The sequence below is a fragment of the Triturus cristatus genome, chromosome 9 (genome assembly GCF_964204655.1).
Source record: "Triturus cristatus chromosome 9, aTriCri1.1, whole genome shotgun sequence".
Classification (NCBI taxonomy): domain Eukaryota; kingdom Metazoa; phylum Chordata; class Amphibia; order Caudata; family Salamandridae; genus Triturus; species Triturus cristatus.
In genome coordinates this window covers 47868941-47889648 of record NC_140592.1, presented here as the reverse complement: position 1 = coordinate 47889648, position 20708 = coordinate 47868941, and the positions used below count along the sequence as shown (strand labels likewise).

Genomic DNA, 20708 nt, shown 5'->3' with positions numbered 1-20708 from the left:
AGGTTCATACTAGTCCCAGAGAGGGGATGTTGAGGACTCTGTGGACCTCTAGCTCAGGAGTGTGGAAGGCATCATACGAAGGGATACGCATTTATGGAGTGTGGAGGCTCATACTACAGCTAGCAAGAGGACTCCATGGACTTCTATGTAGGGAGTAGGAAGGCTACAAGAGGCATCTAGAGTGTGTAGAGGCTCCTACTGCACCGAGCTAGGGAGCGTGGAATGCTGAATGATAAATGATACTTGGCTAGGCAGTCTGAAAGACCCAAACTGAGGGGTACTCGGCTGGATATTGCAGAAGGCCTGAGTCACTCATCTGGGGACACCGAGCTTGGGAGTGTGGCTGGCTCCATGTTTTGGGGCACCAAGCTTGAGAGCGCAGAAGGCTCCATGGTAACAGATGCCAAGCTTGATAGCATAGAAGGTTCCATACTACAGGACACCAAGCTTAGGAGTGTGGATGGCTTCATGATAAGGAACCTCAGGCTCGTCAATGTGGAAGGTGCCATGGTAAGGGACACTGACTTCAACAGCAGGGAAGGCTCATGCTATGAGACACCAAGCTCTGGAGCGTGGAAGGCTCCATGCTATGAGACACCAAGCTCTGGAGTGTGGAAGGCTCCATGCTATGTGAAACCAAGCTCTGGAGCGTGGAAGGTTCCATGCTATGAGACACCAAGCTCTGGAGCGTGGAAGGCTCCATGCTATGAGACACCAAGCTCTGGAGCGTGGAAGGCTCCATGCTATGAGACACCAAGCTCAGGAGCGTGGAAGGCTCCATGCTATGAGACACCAAGCTCAGGAGTGTGGATGGCTGCATGTTAAGGATCGCCAGGCTTGTCAATGTGGAAGGTGCCAAGGTAAGGGACACTGACCTCAACAGCATAGAAGGCTCCATGCTATGAGACACCAAGCTCTGGAGTGTGTAAGGCTCCATGGTAACTGGCACCCCGCTTGGGAATGTGGGTGAATCCGTGGTAAGGAACACCAAGCTCAGGAGAGTGGAATTCTCCATGCACTGGGACACCAAGCTCAGGAGTGTGGAATTCTCCATGCCCTGGGACACCAAGCTCGGGAGTGTCGAAAGCTCCATGCTCAGGAACACCACGATGCAGAGTCTAGAAGGCGGCATAGTTAGAGACACCAACCTCAGGAGTGTGGAAGGATCCACACTATGAGATGCCAAGCTCTGGAGTCAGGAAGGCTGCAAGGTAAGGGACACCGGGTTCAGAATGTGGAATGCACCATGGTATAGGACAATCAACTAGAGAGCCCTTCATGCAAAGGGTAGTTCAGGTACAACAGGTAGAAATGGGGGAAGGCAGGTGTTCAGTCAAGAAGGTGCAGAAGACAGTGAGTTTTTTTTTTTTGTGGAAAAACCTTTATTGGTCACAATCAAATCTTACACAGCTCATCACCTACAACCTGATTGAACAGGCCGGTAGCGGCAATGCAGTATCGTGAGCAGCGAACAGTGTCTAACTAGGATCCACAATTTAACACAGCTCAAACGCCTACAACCCTTAAGGGCCGGCAGCGGGGTAAGAACACAAACTGCACAAATATGCAATGATGCGTAGTGACAAAGCAATGTAAAGTCAACAGCTGGTAGTTGAGGTTTCGTTTATCTGTATTAACCAACTTAAGAACCACAAAACATCAAACATCGATGCCCTCCCAGGATTTGTCCACCATACATAGTATGTGGCAGAAAGGATTGATCGGCGCAGAGCTGCTATACGGCGAATCTCACTGTAGTATGAATTAGGAGCAAGGGGCGGCACAGCTCCGCCCCGGACAGCCAGTCCATTGCGCTGGGGGGGTGTAATATGAGCTAATCAGGGAACTAGAAACTTGGTGCTACTATCCAGAATGCTATGCTGCACGCGCCATCGTAGAATCAGGGCCTCCCTACCCAGGGGTCAGGGGAAGTCAAAGAAACCACCGGCCACCCCTCCCGAGCATCCGGCACGTGGTGTGTAAGCACATCCGAAAGCGTGCGGCATGTCAGGGCAAGTCTGAAACGCTGTGCGCAGCATGCGTTGAAAGGAAAAGGTATAAGTGGGGTTAGGAGATGCATCAGACGTGGTCGCCCGTGGGGGCTGTCGCAGGACTGCGTGTAGCAGGCGGGCCGTCCCTCTCCGAGTCATCGTGCAGCTCCCTCCCTCCTTCTGTCGAGCTCGGAGAGCGCAGGAGGTATGCAGTGAGGGGTCCCCATAAGTCCTTGGGACGGGATCTGTGAGGCAAGAGGTCAGCATAGCTGTGAAGTTGTTCCTGCCAGGTTGACATCGTAGCCAACCAGGTCTTGAACTTGGGCGCTCGCCCTCGTCCCCATCGGCATGCCACATGTCGCTTAGCCAGTAAAAGCCCCAACGCGAAGAATTTCCGATGCGCCTTTAACGTGGGGCATGAGCGGCCCAGAAGGGCAATCATAGGGAAGGGTGGTATGTCCACCCCGACCATGAGAGAGGGCCGCGAACACCGCGATCCAGTACTCAGCCACCGCCCGACACGACCATGCTAAGTGCATGAAGTCCGCTCCTGACTTTCGGCATCGCAGACAGCGATCATCATCCCGGAGTCCGAAGCGGTACAATTTAGCCGGGGTGAAATAAAGGCGATGTAAGAACTTAAAGTGTACCAAGCGGAGGCGGGCATTGCCCGTCACGGCCGTAGTGTGACAGCAGCTTTCTTCCCACTGGGCATCTGACATCGGGGCACCCAGATCGCTGTCCCAGTCAGTCCGCGCTTTAAGAGAGGGGGGGGGAAGGTGCCGCTTGTACATGTTTATATAACATCGAGACCACATGCGTCGGGGTGGTCGCCTGGAGCAGGGCATGTAGAGGCGCCATGGTGTCTGGCTCATCAGGGAAGTTAGGAGTGATAGCCCTAATATTTTGCCGCAGTCGGGTGTAAAGAAATGTATCCATTACCGAAGGGACGGTGTTCCCAAAAAAGTGGGACGCAGCGCGAAAGCTCCCCTGGTGATACAGGTCGCCCCATGTGTGGACCGCCAGCCGCGCGAGCAGCTTGCGTCCAAGCTCCTCGCGGGTAACACTTAGTCTGGGGTCATGTGCCAGTGTCATACGGGGAGAATACAGAAACCGTACGTCCATAGAATCTGCCATGCGTTTCCAGGCTTGAACAGTGCAATCAACCGTAGTGGGATCGCGAGTCCCTAATCGAGCCTCTGTGTACAGATATCCGGAGGGTTTCTCGGGCCTCATAAACCCATCTTCTACCACCAGGTGAGCCATAAATGGGGGGGGATGGAACCAGTACACCACAAAGTGGCCCTGGGCGCAATCATAGTACCTTCGAAAGTTCGGAACATCAAGCCCACCCTGGTGATAGGGCAACATAAGTGTCCGCAGTCCAATCCTGGCTTGCTTCCCGCCCCATATAAGTCGGGACAGCTGGGAATTGAGGGTCCGGAAGAAGTATGCCCCTGGGCTGTATGGTATATTGGTAAAGAGGTACAACAATTTGGGAAGTACTACCATCTTAATCAGGGAGATGCGTCCCGCCATAGACAGCGGAAGGTGGTTCCATTGCGTGATTTTATCGGAGAGCTTGTCTATGACAGTCCCGTAGTTCGCTCTAAGAAGGGCTTCCCGGTTCCTGGTCACCCTAATCCCCAAGTATGTTATCTCGTCCGCCTCCCACACCAAGGGGTAATCTAATGGGAACTGCGCAGTATTGTCAGTCAGGGGGAATAAAGCAGACTTCGCCCAGTTTATTTGTACGCCCGATATAGCGCCAAATTTAGTCACCTCCCGCAATAAGGGGTTAAGGTTCTCTTGCGGCTTGTGGACGTACAACGTCATGTCGTCCGCATATAACGCGATGAGCAGTTGGCGCTCTGGATAAGTAATGGATCGGTGCTTGTGGTGTTGCCGAAGTTTGGCCGCAAGCGGCTCTATGGCGAGGGCGAATAGGACTGGAGAGAGAGGACATCCCTGACGGGTGCCTCTGTGGATAACGAAGGGGGCAGAGCGGGACCCATTGAGCAGGACCGCCGCTTGAGGTCGGCGGTACAGCAACCGGATCCAGTCCAGGAAGTTGAAGGGTAGTCCCATCCGCTCCAACAGGGCCAGCAGGTAATCCCACTCAAGTGAGTCGAACGCCTTAGTGGCGTCCAGGAAAACCGCCGCGGCCTCGCATCGGGCATCAATGTCCTGGATCACTGCAGAAGACAGTGAGTTCCGAAACTGTCCTGTTTGGGCTTACGGGTGTTATCAAGCGAAGAGATCCCATGGGCCAGAAAGGGGCATAGACATGTTAAATAGTATTTTGTACTCGTTTATCCCTTTCAAATGACAAGTATTCAGCTGAAAGTCTTATGTAACTCATTCTAGTGACTGCATCGGCCTACAACAGGGCGGGCTGTGTTAGATCGTGAAGTAGCTGAATATTAACCGCGCTGATATAATGCTCCGCAGCATCTGGGATGTCTAAGCACATTGCACTGTTTGCTACGGGACTACCACGGCACAGACTGGTGACTTTACGGCTATCAGGATTTGAGGTTCTGCTTTACATAATCCCATGTGTACCTCAAATCACTAGTGTTTAAAAGGGGGGGGCGGGGGTAAGACGTGGTTATTCTTCTAGTTATCTTCTCTGCCCCTACTGTTTGTTTGTTCATTTTAATTGTTTCACCCATTTTCTAAACTCCCCAGAGATGGGTTTCTCTTCACCCTGTTGTTTGGTCCGCGCAAGGCCCCGTCCAGGAGGCCACACTCCTTTTATGGTCGTCATGTTGTGTGTCCGTAGTTGTTCCTGCGTGCTGAAAGGCACCCTTATGGTTTGGGAGTTAAGCCTCTGTCCTGAACTTATGTTGAGATACACATGGCTGATTATGACTGGATTTGTGGGTGCATGCTGCCCATGCAGCATTCGAGTCGGCGGACAGGCAGTCGCGTAAAGCAAAATGAGCCCCTCCCCAGCAGAATGTAATGAGTCTCCATATTTCATCAATGAGCGACCTAGACTCCTTACTGAAGGCTCCAAAGTGGTGGAGAGTGTCAGACATCCTAGGGTTGAGGCACCTAGTTTATGCTGAGTCCACCCTTGGTTACGTTTGTGTATGAAGCCGATGCTTGTTTCTACTCAGCATCTTTCTGAGCACACTGTGCGGTGTTTCTTCTTCATAGCTACTTCAGAGTTCTCTTCCTATTCTCTTTTGAGGAGAACCAATCCTCGTTTGTGACTTTGAGCTGTCTGGTTGGTGATGAGCTCTGGCTGTGTATTTATGAGCCCTACCACCTGTTGAGGGTTGTACACCTGTGCATCGAGGTGCAGGACTTGGAGGTGTGGGGACGTTGGCTCTTTTGAACCTGGCCCTCCTTACCGTTGTAGCATCGCTGGAATGAATGGTAATAAAGTCCTGTGTTTATCCAGGGGTGTCTCATGTCCCCATACAGAGGGTGAAGCTCACCTCTGCGTGTAAGGCGACTCCAGCAAGAAAGCTGTCAGGACACTTTCTTTCTACACATTCTGGTAGGCTAGTGTTGTAGTATGGTTAATGTAAATAAGTCATGTGGTGGGATAAACCCGGTTTGTGGAATTCCAATGTTGAAACCTTTTTTTTTTTTCTTTTTCAGGACTTGCATTGATCAGACCCCCAGCCTAGCTTTTCTCAATAGTTTTTAAGAAGATCCAGTTATTTAGGTGTGAAGGTGGTAGTACCGAGGGAAGTCTAACCCCCCCCGCACCCGCTTTGCGGACCCACTACCTCTTCATGTTTTTTTCAGGTAGCCTTCCTGCTGTTCCTTTCCCTGGTGTCCCCCCTACGCTAGCCACTCTGATAACCAGTGCTTTCATAGCAAGTCAGAATCCGTGGTACCAGAAGGAGGGACATTTTGAGCATCGTACCAACCCAAAGGACGTTGGAAGAGCTGGCATCAGCGAAGTGATAATGGAAAGTTGGCCACCCTACACACGCCAGATGGCAGGCAGCCCTGCGTTCCCCTCACCCCACCGTACCACAAAAGAAAGCGCCAATGCTAGACGGCTGTGTTCATTCACATTCTTTCATACATTAAAGGGCTATGTAAACATAATGGAGCTCCGAGATAGGTGCAAGGTAGCTTCCGGTCAGGTGACCAGGGGGAGGGCAGGTAAGTTGTAGGAAGAGAAGCAGAGGTAGGTGAGAGAGAGGAGATGGGACCCATGAACACTGTGGGGACAGGCGAGTGGCGATGAACCTGAACTAGTCCACCCTAGGGTCACTTAGATATCAAGAGACCCTTTCGGCAGCACTTCCTGAACAGGGAGGGGAAGATGTCCTATGGTCCTACCCCGGAAGCAGTAGTGCATTAACATTAAACATGGACCTTGTATGGCACAGCACTCCTCTGGAAACCAGAGGGAAGAACACGTGATGGGATCTGCAGGGCAGCCTAATCTTCAATCTTCCTGAAAACATAACGTGCATTTGTAAAGCGCACGTTCACCCAAGAGGTATCTTGGCGCTATATATCAGATGTTCATTGTTACCCATCCCAATTCTACTCATTTTATCGACCTCAGAAGGATGAAAGGCTGAGTGGACCAGCGGGGTGGTGAACCTGTGACCAGGAGGTCAAACACAGCCCCTTACACTGGACACATTAGTCCACTAAGCCACCAGACCCAGACAAAGAAAGGGATCGACTAAATGAAGGAGGCACTGTGTGTCCAAGAGGTTTCTGCACCCAATGAAATTGGGGGGGTCAACAGGATTCACAAGACTCCCTGAGTTAACAATTATGACATAAAACCCCTGGTGATAACATTGCTAGAATCGTTCAAATAAAGCACAACAGGTGCGCCCCTGAATATCGACTCAACAATATCGATGGGACAGAATATAAAGGAGAGAATATCGAAAATCAAATATCAACAGATAAGTAAGTCTAGATTTTCTATATTTAACTCCACATATGTGTACTTACGCGGTACATATATCTGCAAGGTACGTAGATGTGGAGTTAGGAGTAGTAAATGTCCACTTTCCTATACGCACGCACCTTTTGATATGTTGCCCTACGCTATTCTGTTCTTGATATAAGCACGACACAATATTGTTGGTGTCAATATTCAGAAGTACCATCAGCACAACAGGAATACATCGGGCCACTGGCGTAGTCGGCAAGGAGGACATGGGCAGCCTACCAAGTTTAAAAGAAGCTTCAGACGCCAAATCTGAGGCAGAACAATACTAGTCGAAGATAACATTAGAACATTAATCATAGACTTAGGTCTTTTAAGTATTTCTCCAGAGAAAATGTGCTTTCCACAAAAAGCGTGAAGCTAAGGATAGCATCAACTCAGCACAAGCCTAAAGAGGAATCCATCCGTTGCCCCGGAAAATGGACTTGAATACTGGTGGAGAAGTAAACGTCTCCCCGATGAATCAACATAACTAATGAATGACTCCGAGTTGCTTCTGATGAGTGGTGCAACGACCCACTGACAGTGTATGTGAACGTGTGATACGTACATCCCAACCAATGCACCGAGCAACTGGCTGATACGGCTGCCTAGCCCTCAGGGCGTTCCTGCGGCTGCCCCAGGCTGGGCGTGATTTGACTGTAACCCCGATGCGTCCTCCCCGATACCCCTGGGAAATACTCCCAGGGATACTGGGTTACTTCAATCTACACAGGAGCAGCGCAATCCCGAATCAGCAGCACCCACAGAAATCAGATGCGAAGACCAAGGTCTCTGTAACCATCTCAGCCACCCCTGAATAGGAATTGGGGCTAATCCCACTGTAGGCTTGGGGCGTGCGATGTGTGTTGGAGGGTAGCATGGGACATACAGGTGCAGGTTTACGGGCCATGTGGCAGAAGAGACACCAGAGGTCCAGGACAGCCCTGGGAGGTGACATATTCTTTGCATCAATTGAAGTGTGGGTGAGACGTAGAGAGACACTCAGAAAGAGGGGAGAGAGAAGGAAAAGGCACCTCCTAATGAAATCATGAATCCCAGAAGAGCACAATAGGGCTTACAATGTGTGTCTCCATCTTAGAAAGGAGCATCATACATGCCAACAGACCCGATTCAGGCGCGAGACTCCCAATCTTTGAGGCCAAAAACGGGTTTCTTTGGGCGGTCTCCGGCCTGACATTGCCTCTACTTTAAGGGAAATTAATGGGGGGGAAAACAGTCTCCCGATTATTTTTAAAAACCTCCTACTTTCCTCTTCTAAAATGTTGGCAAGTATGGAGCATGCACAGACTAAAGTCCATATAACAGTTTCATGAATGAAAGAGACACAACGAAAGGCATCAAACGATAGTAGACGGCATGTGATCTATTTATGTAGACAACAAAAATGACCCACAGGAGAATTCTCCATAAATCAGAGCAAACCGCAGCAGACAACACCGGAAATGCAGCCTTCTCACTTCACTTACCACATGAGGACCTGCCCCATGATTCAATGCGCCGTGCACGTTTCATGAGACATTTAGCAACACTGCAGAAGCAAGACTGAAGAAGAAGAAAGAGCTATCCCAAAGTCCCCACAGCAGGATTTGAATTCACAATAAACAGACATGGTCCAGTGGCATGGCAGAAACTATCCTTATGCAATCTTAGGCACCGAAAAAAATCTTGCGCCCTCCAAGCCACAGCAGCCAAAGTGATTCCTTAAAGCTGGCACACATTTTCAGTAGCAAGGGTAGCCATGCTGGCTTTACCCCTTCTGGTCACACATGCACCACATCATCTCCCAGCTCCAGACAGAGCACCAGAGAAAATCAGCATACAAGGGAAATCACAATTTAAGAGCTTCCGCTTGGTCCCATTTCATCCCACTAGTATTTCCATGGAATCATCATAAAATGGATAATGTCCTGGCATTACAGGGCACAAGAAGGGCACAGATCAAGCTACGGACAGTCACGCCAATGTCATTAGCAATGTCCCCAAACTCACACTTTAACCAGTATCAGACATGAGGCTCGAGACAGTCCTGATCCAGTCAGATGTGCTGAAGATCACACATCTAAATAGGAAGCACAAGCACTGAATGTGGGAATAAATGCTGGAACTTCTCTGCATAAGTGAAGAATTAAGAATCATTTCTTCCACACTTTTCTATACACACTTGTGTATACAAGTATATACAAACACCCTCTCACATATATATATTCCCTTTTCCCCAGACGCAGGATGTGGCATTCCATATATCTGATCTCCTCATTTCAAACCAAATATGTTTGAAGTTCCTTCAATCCTTAAAATTATTGTTCATCGTTAACATGTCTTTTAATAGCCCAATAAGTTTTATTTCACCATGTAGCCTTGTATTCTTCGTCCAATGCACCAAAGGCCGCAATGGCCACACTGTGTTAAGTCAGAACTTTACACTTGAAACTTCAGCCAGGAAGCACACATGATGGACACTACCTCAACCCCTGGCTCCCAGGTGTCCCTTGTCTGCTTCCTGAGGGATGTGAACTATTTAGAAAGGGTCTATTTGAACTCTGCACACCAATGACTAAATGTCAGGAAGAAAGAGGTCACCAGTGCAGACACCAGTTCATGGAACTTCCATGGGGCACAAGCCTTGAGCATCTTAAGGCCCAAAGGAGAACCCCGGGTAGGAGGGTGAGAACAGAAGGTGCCTCTCAGTTCTGGGTGGGCTGAGGGACCCTCCACCCATCCAGCCCTGAGGGAGCATCACACAGTGTTGTTACACATGACATACATGATTTGCTGCTGCATAGAAGCAGTGCTCCTGGGCCCCGTGCCATGCTCTGCAGTACTGGAATCTATCACAAGGCTCTCAGTTGAACTGCCTGTAAAAACAACGCTAGAACATGGTGCTATGAAAGTCAATGTGACCTCGAGGGCAGGGCAAACCTCGGCCTAAAACAGTTCCACGCCATACATCGTCCTGCTAGTTCTGTGTAACAGTACGGACAGAGATGCGACAGACAGAATGAATTCCCTCTGCATCCAGGTCATAGAGGAAGGCCGAATCCATACCAGATTTTCAGGTCAGCCACTAAGTAACTCGGGTTTCATTTACATTCATTGTATGCAAATTCTATGTGGCTACCTTGAAAATCTGCCATGGATCCGGCCTCCAGGATCTACAATGGATACAGGACTCTTGGTGTTTGGAAAACATTTGTTTGTCTATTGTAATAAGAGAGAGTGAGTCCATCTCACTATCTGTCCCGGGGTCCATGTTCCAAACAACAAGAACTCACAGACTTCAGCACAACCTGCCATGGGTGAACCCATCAACATCTGGAAAAACCTACTACAGGTGAACGCATCAACATCTAGTAAGTGAACTAATCAACTTATGGCACAAGCTGCCATAGGTGAACCCATCAACTTCTACCACAACCTACCACAGGTGAACTCATCAACATCTCGCATAACCTACCACAGGTGAACCCATCAACATCTGGCAAAACCTATCACAGGTGAACCCATCAACTTCTACCACAACCTACCACAGGTGAACTCATCAACATCTCGCATAACCTACCACAGGTGAACCCATCAACATCTGGCAAAACCATCACAGGTGAACCCATCAACTTATGGCACAGATGAACCAATGAACATCTGTCAGAGGTTAACTTATCAACATGTTCTATCAAGACCACAAAGATTTAAAACATCAACATCTCCTTTTTTAGCAGTGCACAATACCAAACATCCCCTGTCTGAGGGAATGTCCCTCATGCAACCCGTTCAAGCACATGCAGTGTGTGGCGGCATAACTATGCATAATGCTGTTGTGATGCACAGTGAGGGGACATGAGATTGCTGTGTTCTGAATATCTGGCATCTAAATTAGATGGGTTCCCCACAATTAATGAGTTATCTTGAATCAATCCACTGACATTTCTCATCATAATCCTTAAAATGTCATCTTTGCATCCAGGCCACAGCAGCTGGGAGCAAGTCTCATTTCCATCCATACCATCTGTTGCTCTCCTAATTGCACTCATATTACAAAAGCCATAAGCAAGACTCTGCCAATCACAGGATGTCCCGCCTTTTCCCCCTTCTATGTTGCAGATACAGTCTGGTATACCTCGAAGAAACACTTAACGAAAACAGAATGTCATGTGCTTACCTGAGAATTGCTGCTGGCAGATGCAGGTGTAGCCGCCTTCCCTCCGGGCACACACGCCCCCGTTGTGGCAGGGGTTGGAGTAGCAGAGGTTGATCTCCGTCTCGCAGTAGTCCCCGGTGAAGCCCTGAGGGCAGCGGCAGCGTAGGCCAGTTATAGGGTGTATTGGTCTGAACAGAATGGACTCCGAGCTGATAAACGGAGCTGAGCTGTCGAATTTAAGCACCGAGATGCACTTCATGTAGTTCTCGCAGGGCTCCCGCAGACAGACATTGTCGTCGAAGGGCAGGACCTCCAGCATGGACACAGAGGTCAACGCCATCCTCTTCATGTACAGCTGCTCCTGGAGGTCCTCCGAGCTGAAGAACTGGCCCCGCACACCCGTGGGCACCAGGGCCGAGAAGCTGACGTTGAGGATGGCCCCACCAACATCGGTGTCATTCTGGATGTTGAAGATGAAGACGTCCTCCTTGGGGGTGGCCAGCACGGTGGCCACCCCCTCCAGAAAGCTGGTGAGCAGCGGGGACAAGAAGCGCTCCTGGGACATGTTCTCCAAGCGCACGGTGATGCTGTTGGACAACATGTCCTCCGTGATGATGATCACCCTCAACACACACTGCGCTGTCACACTGTGGATCCCATCTGTGAAAGGAAAAGAGATGGTTAACATCACCTGGACTTTGGGATTCTGGAGCTGTTTCAGAGCGTTAGCTTCACTTTAAACAGCAGAGATCTAAGATTCAGCTCGACATCAAAACATGAAGAAGTACAAAGCACTTACAGAGGGCGCTCTCATCTGTGCGTAACTGGTTCTACCTACAGAAGACACTGTAATCTGTGCGTAGCTGGTTTTACTTACAGAGGGCACTGTAATCTGTGCGTAGCTGGTTTTACGTACAGAGGGCACTGTAATCTGTGCGTAACTGGTCTTACTTAGAGAGGTCGCTGTAATCTGTGTGTAACTGGTCTTACTTACAGATGACACTGTAACCTGTGCGTAGCTAGTTTTACTTACAGAGGACACTGTAATCTGTGCGTAGCTGGTCTCACAGAGGACACTGTAACCTGTGCGTAGCTGGTCTTACTTACAGAAGACACTGTAACCTGTGTGTACCTGGTTTTACTTACAGAGGACACTGTAATCTGTGCGTACCTGGTCTTACTTACAGAAGACACTGGAATCTGCGCATAACTGGTTTTACTTACAGAGGCCACTGTAATCTGTGCGTAGCTGGTCTCACTTACAGAGGACACCGTCATCTGTGCATAGCTGGTCTTACTTACAGAGGACACTGTAATCTGTGTGTAACTGGTCTTACTTACAGAGGACACTGTAAACTGTGTATAACTGGTTTTACTTACAGAGGACACTGTAATCTGTGCGTACCTGGTCCTACTTACAGAAGACACTGGAATCTGTGCATAACTGGTTTTACTTACAGAGGCCACTGTAATCTGTGCGTAGCTGGTCTCACTTACAGAGGACACCGTCATCTGTGCATAGCTGGTCTTACTTACAGAGGACACTGTAATCTGTGTGTAACTGGTTTTATTTACAGAGGACACTGTAATCTGTGCGTAACTGGTTTTATTTACAGAAGACACTGTAATCTGTGCGTAACTGGCTTTACTTACAGAGGACACTGTAATCTGTGCGTAGCTGGTCTTACTTACAGAAGACACTGTAACCTGTGTGTACCTGATCTTACTTACAGAAGACACTGTAATCTGTGCGTAACTGGTTTTATTTACAGAGGACACTGTAATCTGTGCGTAACTGGTTTTAGTTACAGAAGACACTGTAATCTGTGCGTACCTGGTTTTACTTACAGAGGACACTGTAATCTGTGTGTAGCTGGTTTTACTTAGAGGACACTAATCTGTGCGTAACTGGTCTTACTTACAGTGAACACTGTAACAAGTGCGTAGCTGGTGTTACTTACAGAAGACACTGTAATCTGTGCGTAACTGGTTTTACTTACAGAGGACACTGTAACCTGTGTGTACCTGGTTTTACCTACAGAGGACACTGTAATCTGTGCGTAACTGGTTTTACCTACAGAGGACACTGTAATCTGTGCGTAACTGGTTTTACCTACAGAGGGCACTCTAATCAGTGCGTAACTGGTTTTACCTACAGAGGACACTCTAATCAGTGCGTAACTGGTTTTACCTACAGAGGACACTGTAATCTGTGCGTAACTGGTTTTACCTACAGAGGACACTGCAATCAGTGCGTAACTGGTTTTACCTACAGAGGACACTGTAATCTGTGCGTAACTGGTTTTACCTACAGAGGGCACTCTAATCAGTGCGTAACTGGTTTTACCTACAGAGGACACTGTAATCTGTGTGTAACTGGTTTTACCTACAGAGGACACTGTAATCTGTGCGTAACTGGTTTTACCTACAGAGGGCACTCTAATCAGTGCGTAACTGGTTTTACCTACAGAGGACACTGTAATCTGTGCGTAACTGGTTTTACCTACAGAGGGCACTCTAATCAGTGCGTAACTGGTTTTACCTACAGAGGACACTCTAATCAGTGCGTAACTGGTTTTACCTACAGAGGACACTGTAATCTGTGCGTAACTGGTTTTACCTACAGAGGACACTGTAATCAGTGCGTAACTGGTTTTACCTACAGAGGACACTGTAATCTGTGCGTAACTGGTTTTACCTACAGAGGGCACTCTAATCAGTGCGTAACTGGTTTTACCTACAGAGGACACTGTAATCTGTGTGTAACTGGTTTTACCTACAGAGGACACTGTAATCTGTGCGTAACTGGTTTTACCTACAGAGGGCACTCTAATCAGTGCGTAACTGGTTTTACCTACAGAGGACACTCTAATCAGTGCGTAACTGGTTTTACCTACAGAGGACACTGCAATCAGTGCGTAACTGGTTTTACCTACAGAGGACACTGTAATCTGTGCGTAACTGGTTTTACCTACAGAGGACACTGTAATCTGTGTGTAACTGGGGTTACTTACAGAGGACACTGTAACCTGTGTGTACCTGTTCTTACTTACAGAAGACACTGTAATCTGTGTGTAACTGGTTTTATTTACAGAGGGCACTGTAATCTGTGTGTAACTGGTTTTAATATGACCAATAGATGTAGTTAGCGTTGTGTGTTCACCTAGCAATAGAGCGGTGGATAAACACATTCTGTAGGGCTCACTGAAGTATAAAGGGATCAAAGATAAGAAATGATTTGAAACGTTCCAATTACAGGTGTATTGGCAAGAACATAGTCAGAACTGAGGATGGGCAAGCAAGCTTTGATTATATGTCAGAATATCGCATTTTTAATATAACACTATCGTAATATTGTAGCAAGAAAATACACGATCAAACTAGCAAGATTTTCTATTCTTAATTCCACATCTAAGTACCTAGGACCCTCCATGGAGGGTCTGTGCCCATCTACATGTATCCCGTCTCCTCCCCCTACCCAATGAGTGGTCAATACATGCAGGCCGTGAGGCCGCCCTGAAGTCAGCCATACACAGGGGTATCTTGCAATACTTCCATGGGGGTAATAAGAGGGAGAGACCCTCCTGTCACCGCTGAGGAGTGCGGTGCATGGAAGCGTAACCCGCAAGTGAGCGCCGCGCGCCACTGCCAGGTCTGGGGGGGGCGGCTCATTCGTCATTCTGGAGGGGGCAAGGAAGCTGCATCTCCACCAGGAATACTGGCGGGTTCCCGAGAATTACTCACCTGAGCCCCCCCTTGCAGTTAAAGTCGCCTCTGCTAATGTCTCTCCCAACGGAGGGCGTCCCTCGCACACTGCCAGCAAGGACAGGGAGAAGCCTCGGGAAGTCCATTTATCTCAAACACAAAATCATCACGCGCTCTTCCAGTCTCTAGAACGCTCCGAGTGACACATACATCTATCAGCACGCGGCATGCTGAGTATCTGTCAGTGTGAGGCGTGCTGGGTATCTGTCAGTATGAGGCATACTGGGTATCCTCAGCAAGAGGCATGCTGGGTATCTGTCAGCATGAGGCGTGCTGGGTATCTGTCAGTATGAGGCGTGCTGGGTATCTGTCAGTATGAGACATGCTGGGTATCCTCAGCAAGAGGCATGCTGGGTATCTGTCAGCATGAGGCATGCTGGGTATCTGTCAGTATGAGGAGTGCTGGGTATCTGTCAGTATGAGGCATGCTGGGTATCCTCAGCAAGAGGCATGCTGAGTATCTGTCAGTATGAGGCGTGCTGGGTATCTGTCAGTATGAGGCATGCTGGGTATCTGTCAGTATGAGGCATGCTGAGTATCTGTCAGTGTAAGGCGTGCTGGGTATCTGTCAGTATGAGGCATGCTGGGTATCCTCAGCAAGAGGCATGCTGGGTATCTGTCAGTATGAGGCATGCTGGGTATCTGTCAGCATGAGGCGTGTTGGGTATCTGTCAGCATGAGGCGTGCTGGGTATCTGTCAGTATGAGACGTGCTGGGTATCTGTCAGTATGAGGCGTGCTGGGTATCTGTCAGCATGAGGCATGCTGAGTATCTGTCAGTGTGAGGCGTGCTGGGTATCTGTCAGTATGAGGCATGCTGGGTATCCTCAGCAAGAGGCATGCTGGGTATCTGTCAGTATGAGGCATGCTGGGTATCTGTCAGCATGAGGCGTGCTGGGTATCTGTCAGCATGAGGCGTGCTGGGTATCTGTCAGTATGAGACGTGCTGGTTATGAGGCGTGCTGGGTATCTGTCAGCATGAGGCATGCTGGGTATCTGTCAGCATGAGGCGTGCTGCGTATCTGTCAGTATGAGACGTGCTGGTTATGAGGCGTGCTGGGTATCTGTCAGTATGAGGCATGCTGAGTATCTGTCAGCATGAGGCGTGCTGGGTATCTGTCAGCATGAGGCGTGCTGGGTATCTGTCAGCATGAGGCGTGCTGGGTATCTGTCAGCATGAGGCGTGCTGCGTATCTGTCAGTATGAGACGTGCTGGTTATGAGGCGTGCTGGGTATCTGTCAGTATGAGGCATGCTGAGTATCTGTCAGCATGAGGCGTGCTGGGTATCTGTCAGCATGAGGCGTGCTGGGTATCTGTCAGTATGAGGCGTGCTGGGTATCTGTCAGCATGAGGCGTGCTGGGTATCTGTCAGTATGAGATGTGCTGGTTATGAGGTGTGCTGGGTATCTGTCAGCATGAGGCATGCTGGGTATCTGTCAGCATGAGGCGTGCTGCGTATCTGTCAGTATGAGACGTGCTGGTTATGAGGCGTGCTGGGTATCTGTCAGCATGAGGCGTGCTGGGTATCTCTCAGCGTGAGGCATGCTGGGTATGTGGTTTAGGGAAGGCTGGTTTATTGACAAAGGAGACTAATATGATAATATAAGTTCACCTCAGTGCTTCAATAAAGGTTCGGTTCCCGCCCGTTTACACACCTGCCCCAGCAGACTCATCTTTAATACTTAGACTTGCCAGAGTTCAAACCTGCGGGCTGCAGGTGGCACAGACTTAACACAGTGGGCGCCCAGCCCACGGACCTGTCCTACCAGTGACCACTGCCAACCTCACAATTCTCAAAGGCCAGCGTGTGTCAGATTTCAGGGTTCTCAGCCGAGGTAGAACTTGCAGAGGCTGGCACAGCACAAGGTGCCAAGTATGTGCCTACTCTTGAGACCAACTCAGGTCCTGTTGGGGACTTGGAAAGATCACACACTTCGTCAAACACAAGAGACATTACCAACTTCTTCCAGAATCATTTCTTATTGTTTATCTGAATTTTTGCTCCCATTCTCCTTCAGTTGTTCTGAAATGTTGGCCTTTAATCTGTAACAAAGCCCTAAGAGACGGCCCTATAGGATTATTATCAACCCCATTAATAAACAAGCACAGAAAACACCTGCTTGTAGTTAGGCTTTAGCGGGCCATGTTGCACTTGGGAAGCAGGGTCCATACCCATGTGCTCTGATCTGTTTCCTGACGCACGCACATGCCAACGGTGGGAACAGTACAACCGAGGCTATCCCGGAACATTCCGCAACATGCTCATCTTAAAAGTATGTGCAGGCCCTCCTGGCTATGGGGGCAGTTGTTGACATGGTTACGATCTCACTACAATGTCCATGTATAGGAACTCCTGACAAATTCCTAATTCAGCGCAAACAGATACTTGTCCTGGCTGAGCACTGCAGGGGATGAATAGGGAAAATGAGTGAGTCCCCAAATCCCACACTGGACCACAACCTGCTGCATATGGTGGACTGTCACTGGTGCCTATAACAGTACAGAGTCTTAGGGGTTCACTCTGACACACAGCTCCCTTATAACTCCAAAAGCTTAGCTTCACCACAACCCTTTCACATGATTTATGGGCACATGATCACACCCTTTGACTTCCTTCGCCCTTCTGACTTGAGCGTGTGAGGTTTTTCATTGACCTCTTCGCTCGACCGAGTGAAAATGAGGATGGGTCTAAACGGGCCTCAGTCGAGTCCTTCCCTCAACACTGTCTGAAGAGAGTGTCCATGGGTGGACATTTAGGTGTGGAACAGATTCTGTGTAGTCTCACCCTATGGATATGCCCTCTCACAACTATTTTCTTCTCAGTACCTCAGTAGGTGGAGAACACCCGCATCTTCCTAACATTGGGGGTGGGGGGGGGGGGTGCAATTTAACTAAAACCTTGCAAAGTATCTCTCTAAATTCCAACAAATGAAATGATGTCACACAGCTGATGGTACCTTGATGACTTCAAGCTAAAACACCTAATGAGAGTCAGCAGTTCAGATCACTCTAGCCAAAACAATCTCGCTATCCTCTCGCCCGCTCCCCTCCTACAATATCTCGTACATGAGAATCCAAGACGCATGCCTACGTGTCCCCTTCACCCTTCTCTTTCCTGTAGACTCCATATCAGCACAGCAGACAGCATGTTTTCGTCTCCGAGGACTCGTGTACAAGCGTAAAACCCTCACCGTGATGAAAACCTCACACTCACTCAAGCCCTCAAGCTCTTGTGAGTAGACAACTGAGGTCTCACAGAGGGTGAGTAAAGATGCAACCCTTCCACCAGTCGGTACAAACATGCAGCAGCAAAGATGATCACAGGAGCAAGGAAATGCAAACACCTTTCCCACCCTTACGGGGTCCTCATGACTTCCGCGAGATCACGCTGGTCACCCAAAGGGATCCATTTATCCCTCAGAGAAGCTCATTCACAGCAGCTTCATCATCACCTTCTCAATCTCCAAGAGAGTAGCTTGTTCTCCAACCCAGAACCATTTGAATGAGGTGTCCACTTACTCCTGTCAGAACTGCAGAAGATACCATCCAGTACTGCAGACGCCTTAGATTCCATCAACCCTACATCTCTGACACAGCGTGCCCACTCCCTACTTCCCCATCCCTTGAATCCCACCTGAGAGTGCCAATGTCGGCCAGAATTTGAACTTCCAACCCACCATTCTGGGCTGATACGACCATGAAATACATAAACCATGCCAAAGTTTTCGCCTTCCACACCTGCTGCAGTATATTACGTCACACAGAAAATGTAAATAAATTCAATCATTCATAAACTCCAGGGGAAAGCCTACTCTCATGCAGCACAAGGGAGTCGATTCAACTCACGGCACTAAATCGCAAGCTCAGCACTACGCTGTAGAGCCCTAGTACATACACACAGTCAATACCTACCTTGTCCACAAAGAATGCCCAGCGTTGGGGCAGTTAGTCTCAACAGCAAGGAGAAGTTTAGGGAAGTCAGCAGCTGCCCCAGGAAAGTCAACCCTACATGGAACGTATTCGACTAATCATCTTTCGTAAATGCACTTTACACCACAGTTAGCCTCTGTTGTGAGGAAGTAACTCATCACCTCCCTGGCGTAATTCTCACTGAGAGTGGAAGCAAACATCCAGTGTTGGCCACCCCATGACATACCGTCCAGGATGGTTGTATGGCCTTTTAGCCTTGTTTTATGAGGCCACTGCACCTGCGTTACTCGCAGGATCCCTTTCTTCAAACGGGGAGGTAATAGAATGAGAGGAAATGATCAATAGAATGAGTACCTACCCAACTGACAAAGACCAGCGTGAGAGAAAATGATCAATAGAATGAGTACCTACCCAACTCACAAAGATCAGCGTGAGAGGAAATGATCAATAGAATGAGTACCTACCCAAATCACAAAGACCAGCGTGAGAGGAAATGATCAATAGAATGAGTACCTACCCAACTCACAAAGACCAGCGTGAGAGGAAATGATCAATAGAATGAGTACCTACCCAACTCACAAAGATCAGCGTGAGAGGAAATGATCAATAGAATGAGTACCTACCCAACTCACAAAGACCAGCGTGAGAGGAAATGATCAATAGAATGAGTACCTACCCAACTCACAAAGATCAGCGTGGGAGGAAATGATCAATAGAATGAGTACCTACCCAACTCACAAAGACCAGCGTGGGAGGAAATGATCAATAGAATGAGTACCTACCCAACTCACAAAGACCAGCGTGAGAGGAAATGATCAATAGAATGAGTACCTACCCAACTCACAAAGACCAGCGTGAGAGGAAATGATCAGTAGAATGAGTACCTACCCAACTCACAAAGGCTAGCGTGAGAGGAAATGATCAATAGAATGAGTACCTACCCAACTCACAAAGATCAGCGTGAGAGGAAATGATCAATAGAATAAGTACCTACCCAACTCACAAAGATCAGCGTGAGAGGAAATGATCAATAGAATGAGTACCTACCCAACTCACAAAGACCAGCGTGAGAGGAAATGATCAATAGAATGAGTACCTACCCAACTCACAAAGACCAGCGTGAGAGGAAATGATCAATTGAATGAGTACCTACCCAACTCACAAAGACCAGCGTGAGAGGAAATGATCAGTAGAATGAGTACCTACCCAACTCACAAAGATCAGCGTGAGAGGAAATGTCAGAATGTGTGGTCACCGACAGTCACACATTTACCCCATGCTACAGATGTAGAGTAATGCCGACAGATGGTATCTACTCCACATAGGAATGCTGAAAACCACATGTAAACTGCTTTGCGGTTGCCTAGTCCCCCAAAACAGTCAAAAAAGCCTAAACGACTTCCCCACCCCAACAACATAATCGCTACCGAAGGGCATTAGCGCTGATTCAGCACTGCCCTCTACATGTGTGCCTCGGTAGGGTCAACAGATCTCACAACAGAGTGAAACCTATTGGTGCTGGGGTCTTTTCTGCTACCAACTTGTACATATGTGTCTATATATCTCTGTGTGCCACACTACAAGCGTACGGTGGTCCAGATTTGTGTAGGGTACATCCCTTGCTGAAAGAAGAATCAACAGGCGATCACTCAAAGATCCTCCAACCCTATGGCGAAGTGATATTTCATCCTACTATAGCTTAGTATACAGTCAAAGGCTTATCAAAGTGTCCAGCAACCCAAGGACATTTGTACCCGGAGGGAGGCCAGGCGTTACTGCAAGTCCATTAAGGGCCTCTATTTCTATGGTGGACATACAACAAATAAGAAAGTGTTTACATTTGCGCACGTCTGGAACCTCTGGGATGCAAGGCTCTACCAAACCTTCAGCAATAGGTTACTACACCTACTAATAATGCGATTTCTAGAGCGCATGGCTA

The 20708-nt window shown here is 48.6% G+C and overlaps 1 protein-coding gene across 1 annotated transcript in view; it reads right to left on the bottom strand.

Moving 5' to 3' along the window:
* Positions 1 to 20708, bottom strand: part of CELSR3 (cadherin EGF LAG seven-pass G-type receptor 3) — a 790626-nt gene that overhangs the window by 495151 nt on the left and 274767 nt on the right. The window contains exon 2 of the mRNA XM_085624365.1: positions 11096 to 11734. Within this exon, the coding sequence (XP_085480491.1) occupies positions 11096 to 11734 (639 nt within the window). The remainder of the gene's footprint in view (positions 1 to 11095; positions 11735 to 20708) is intronic.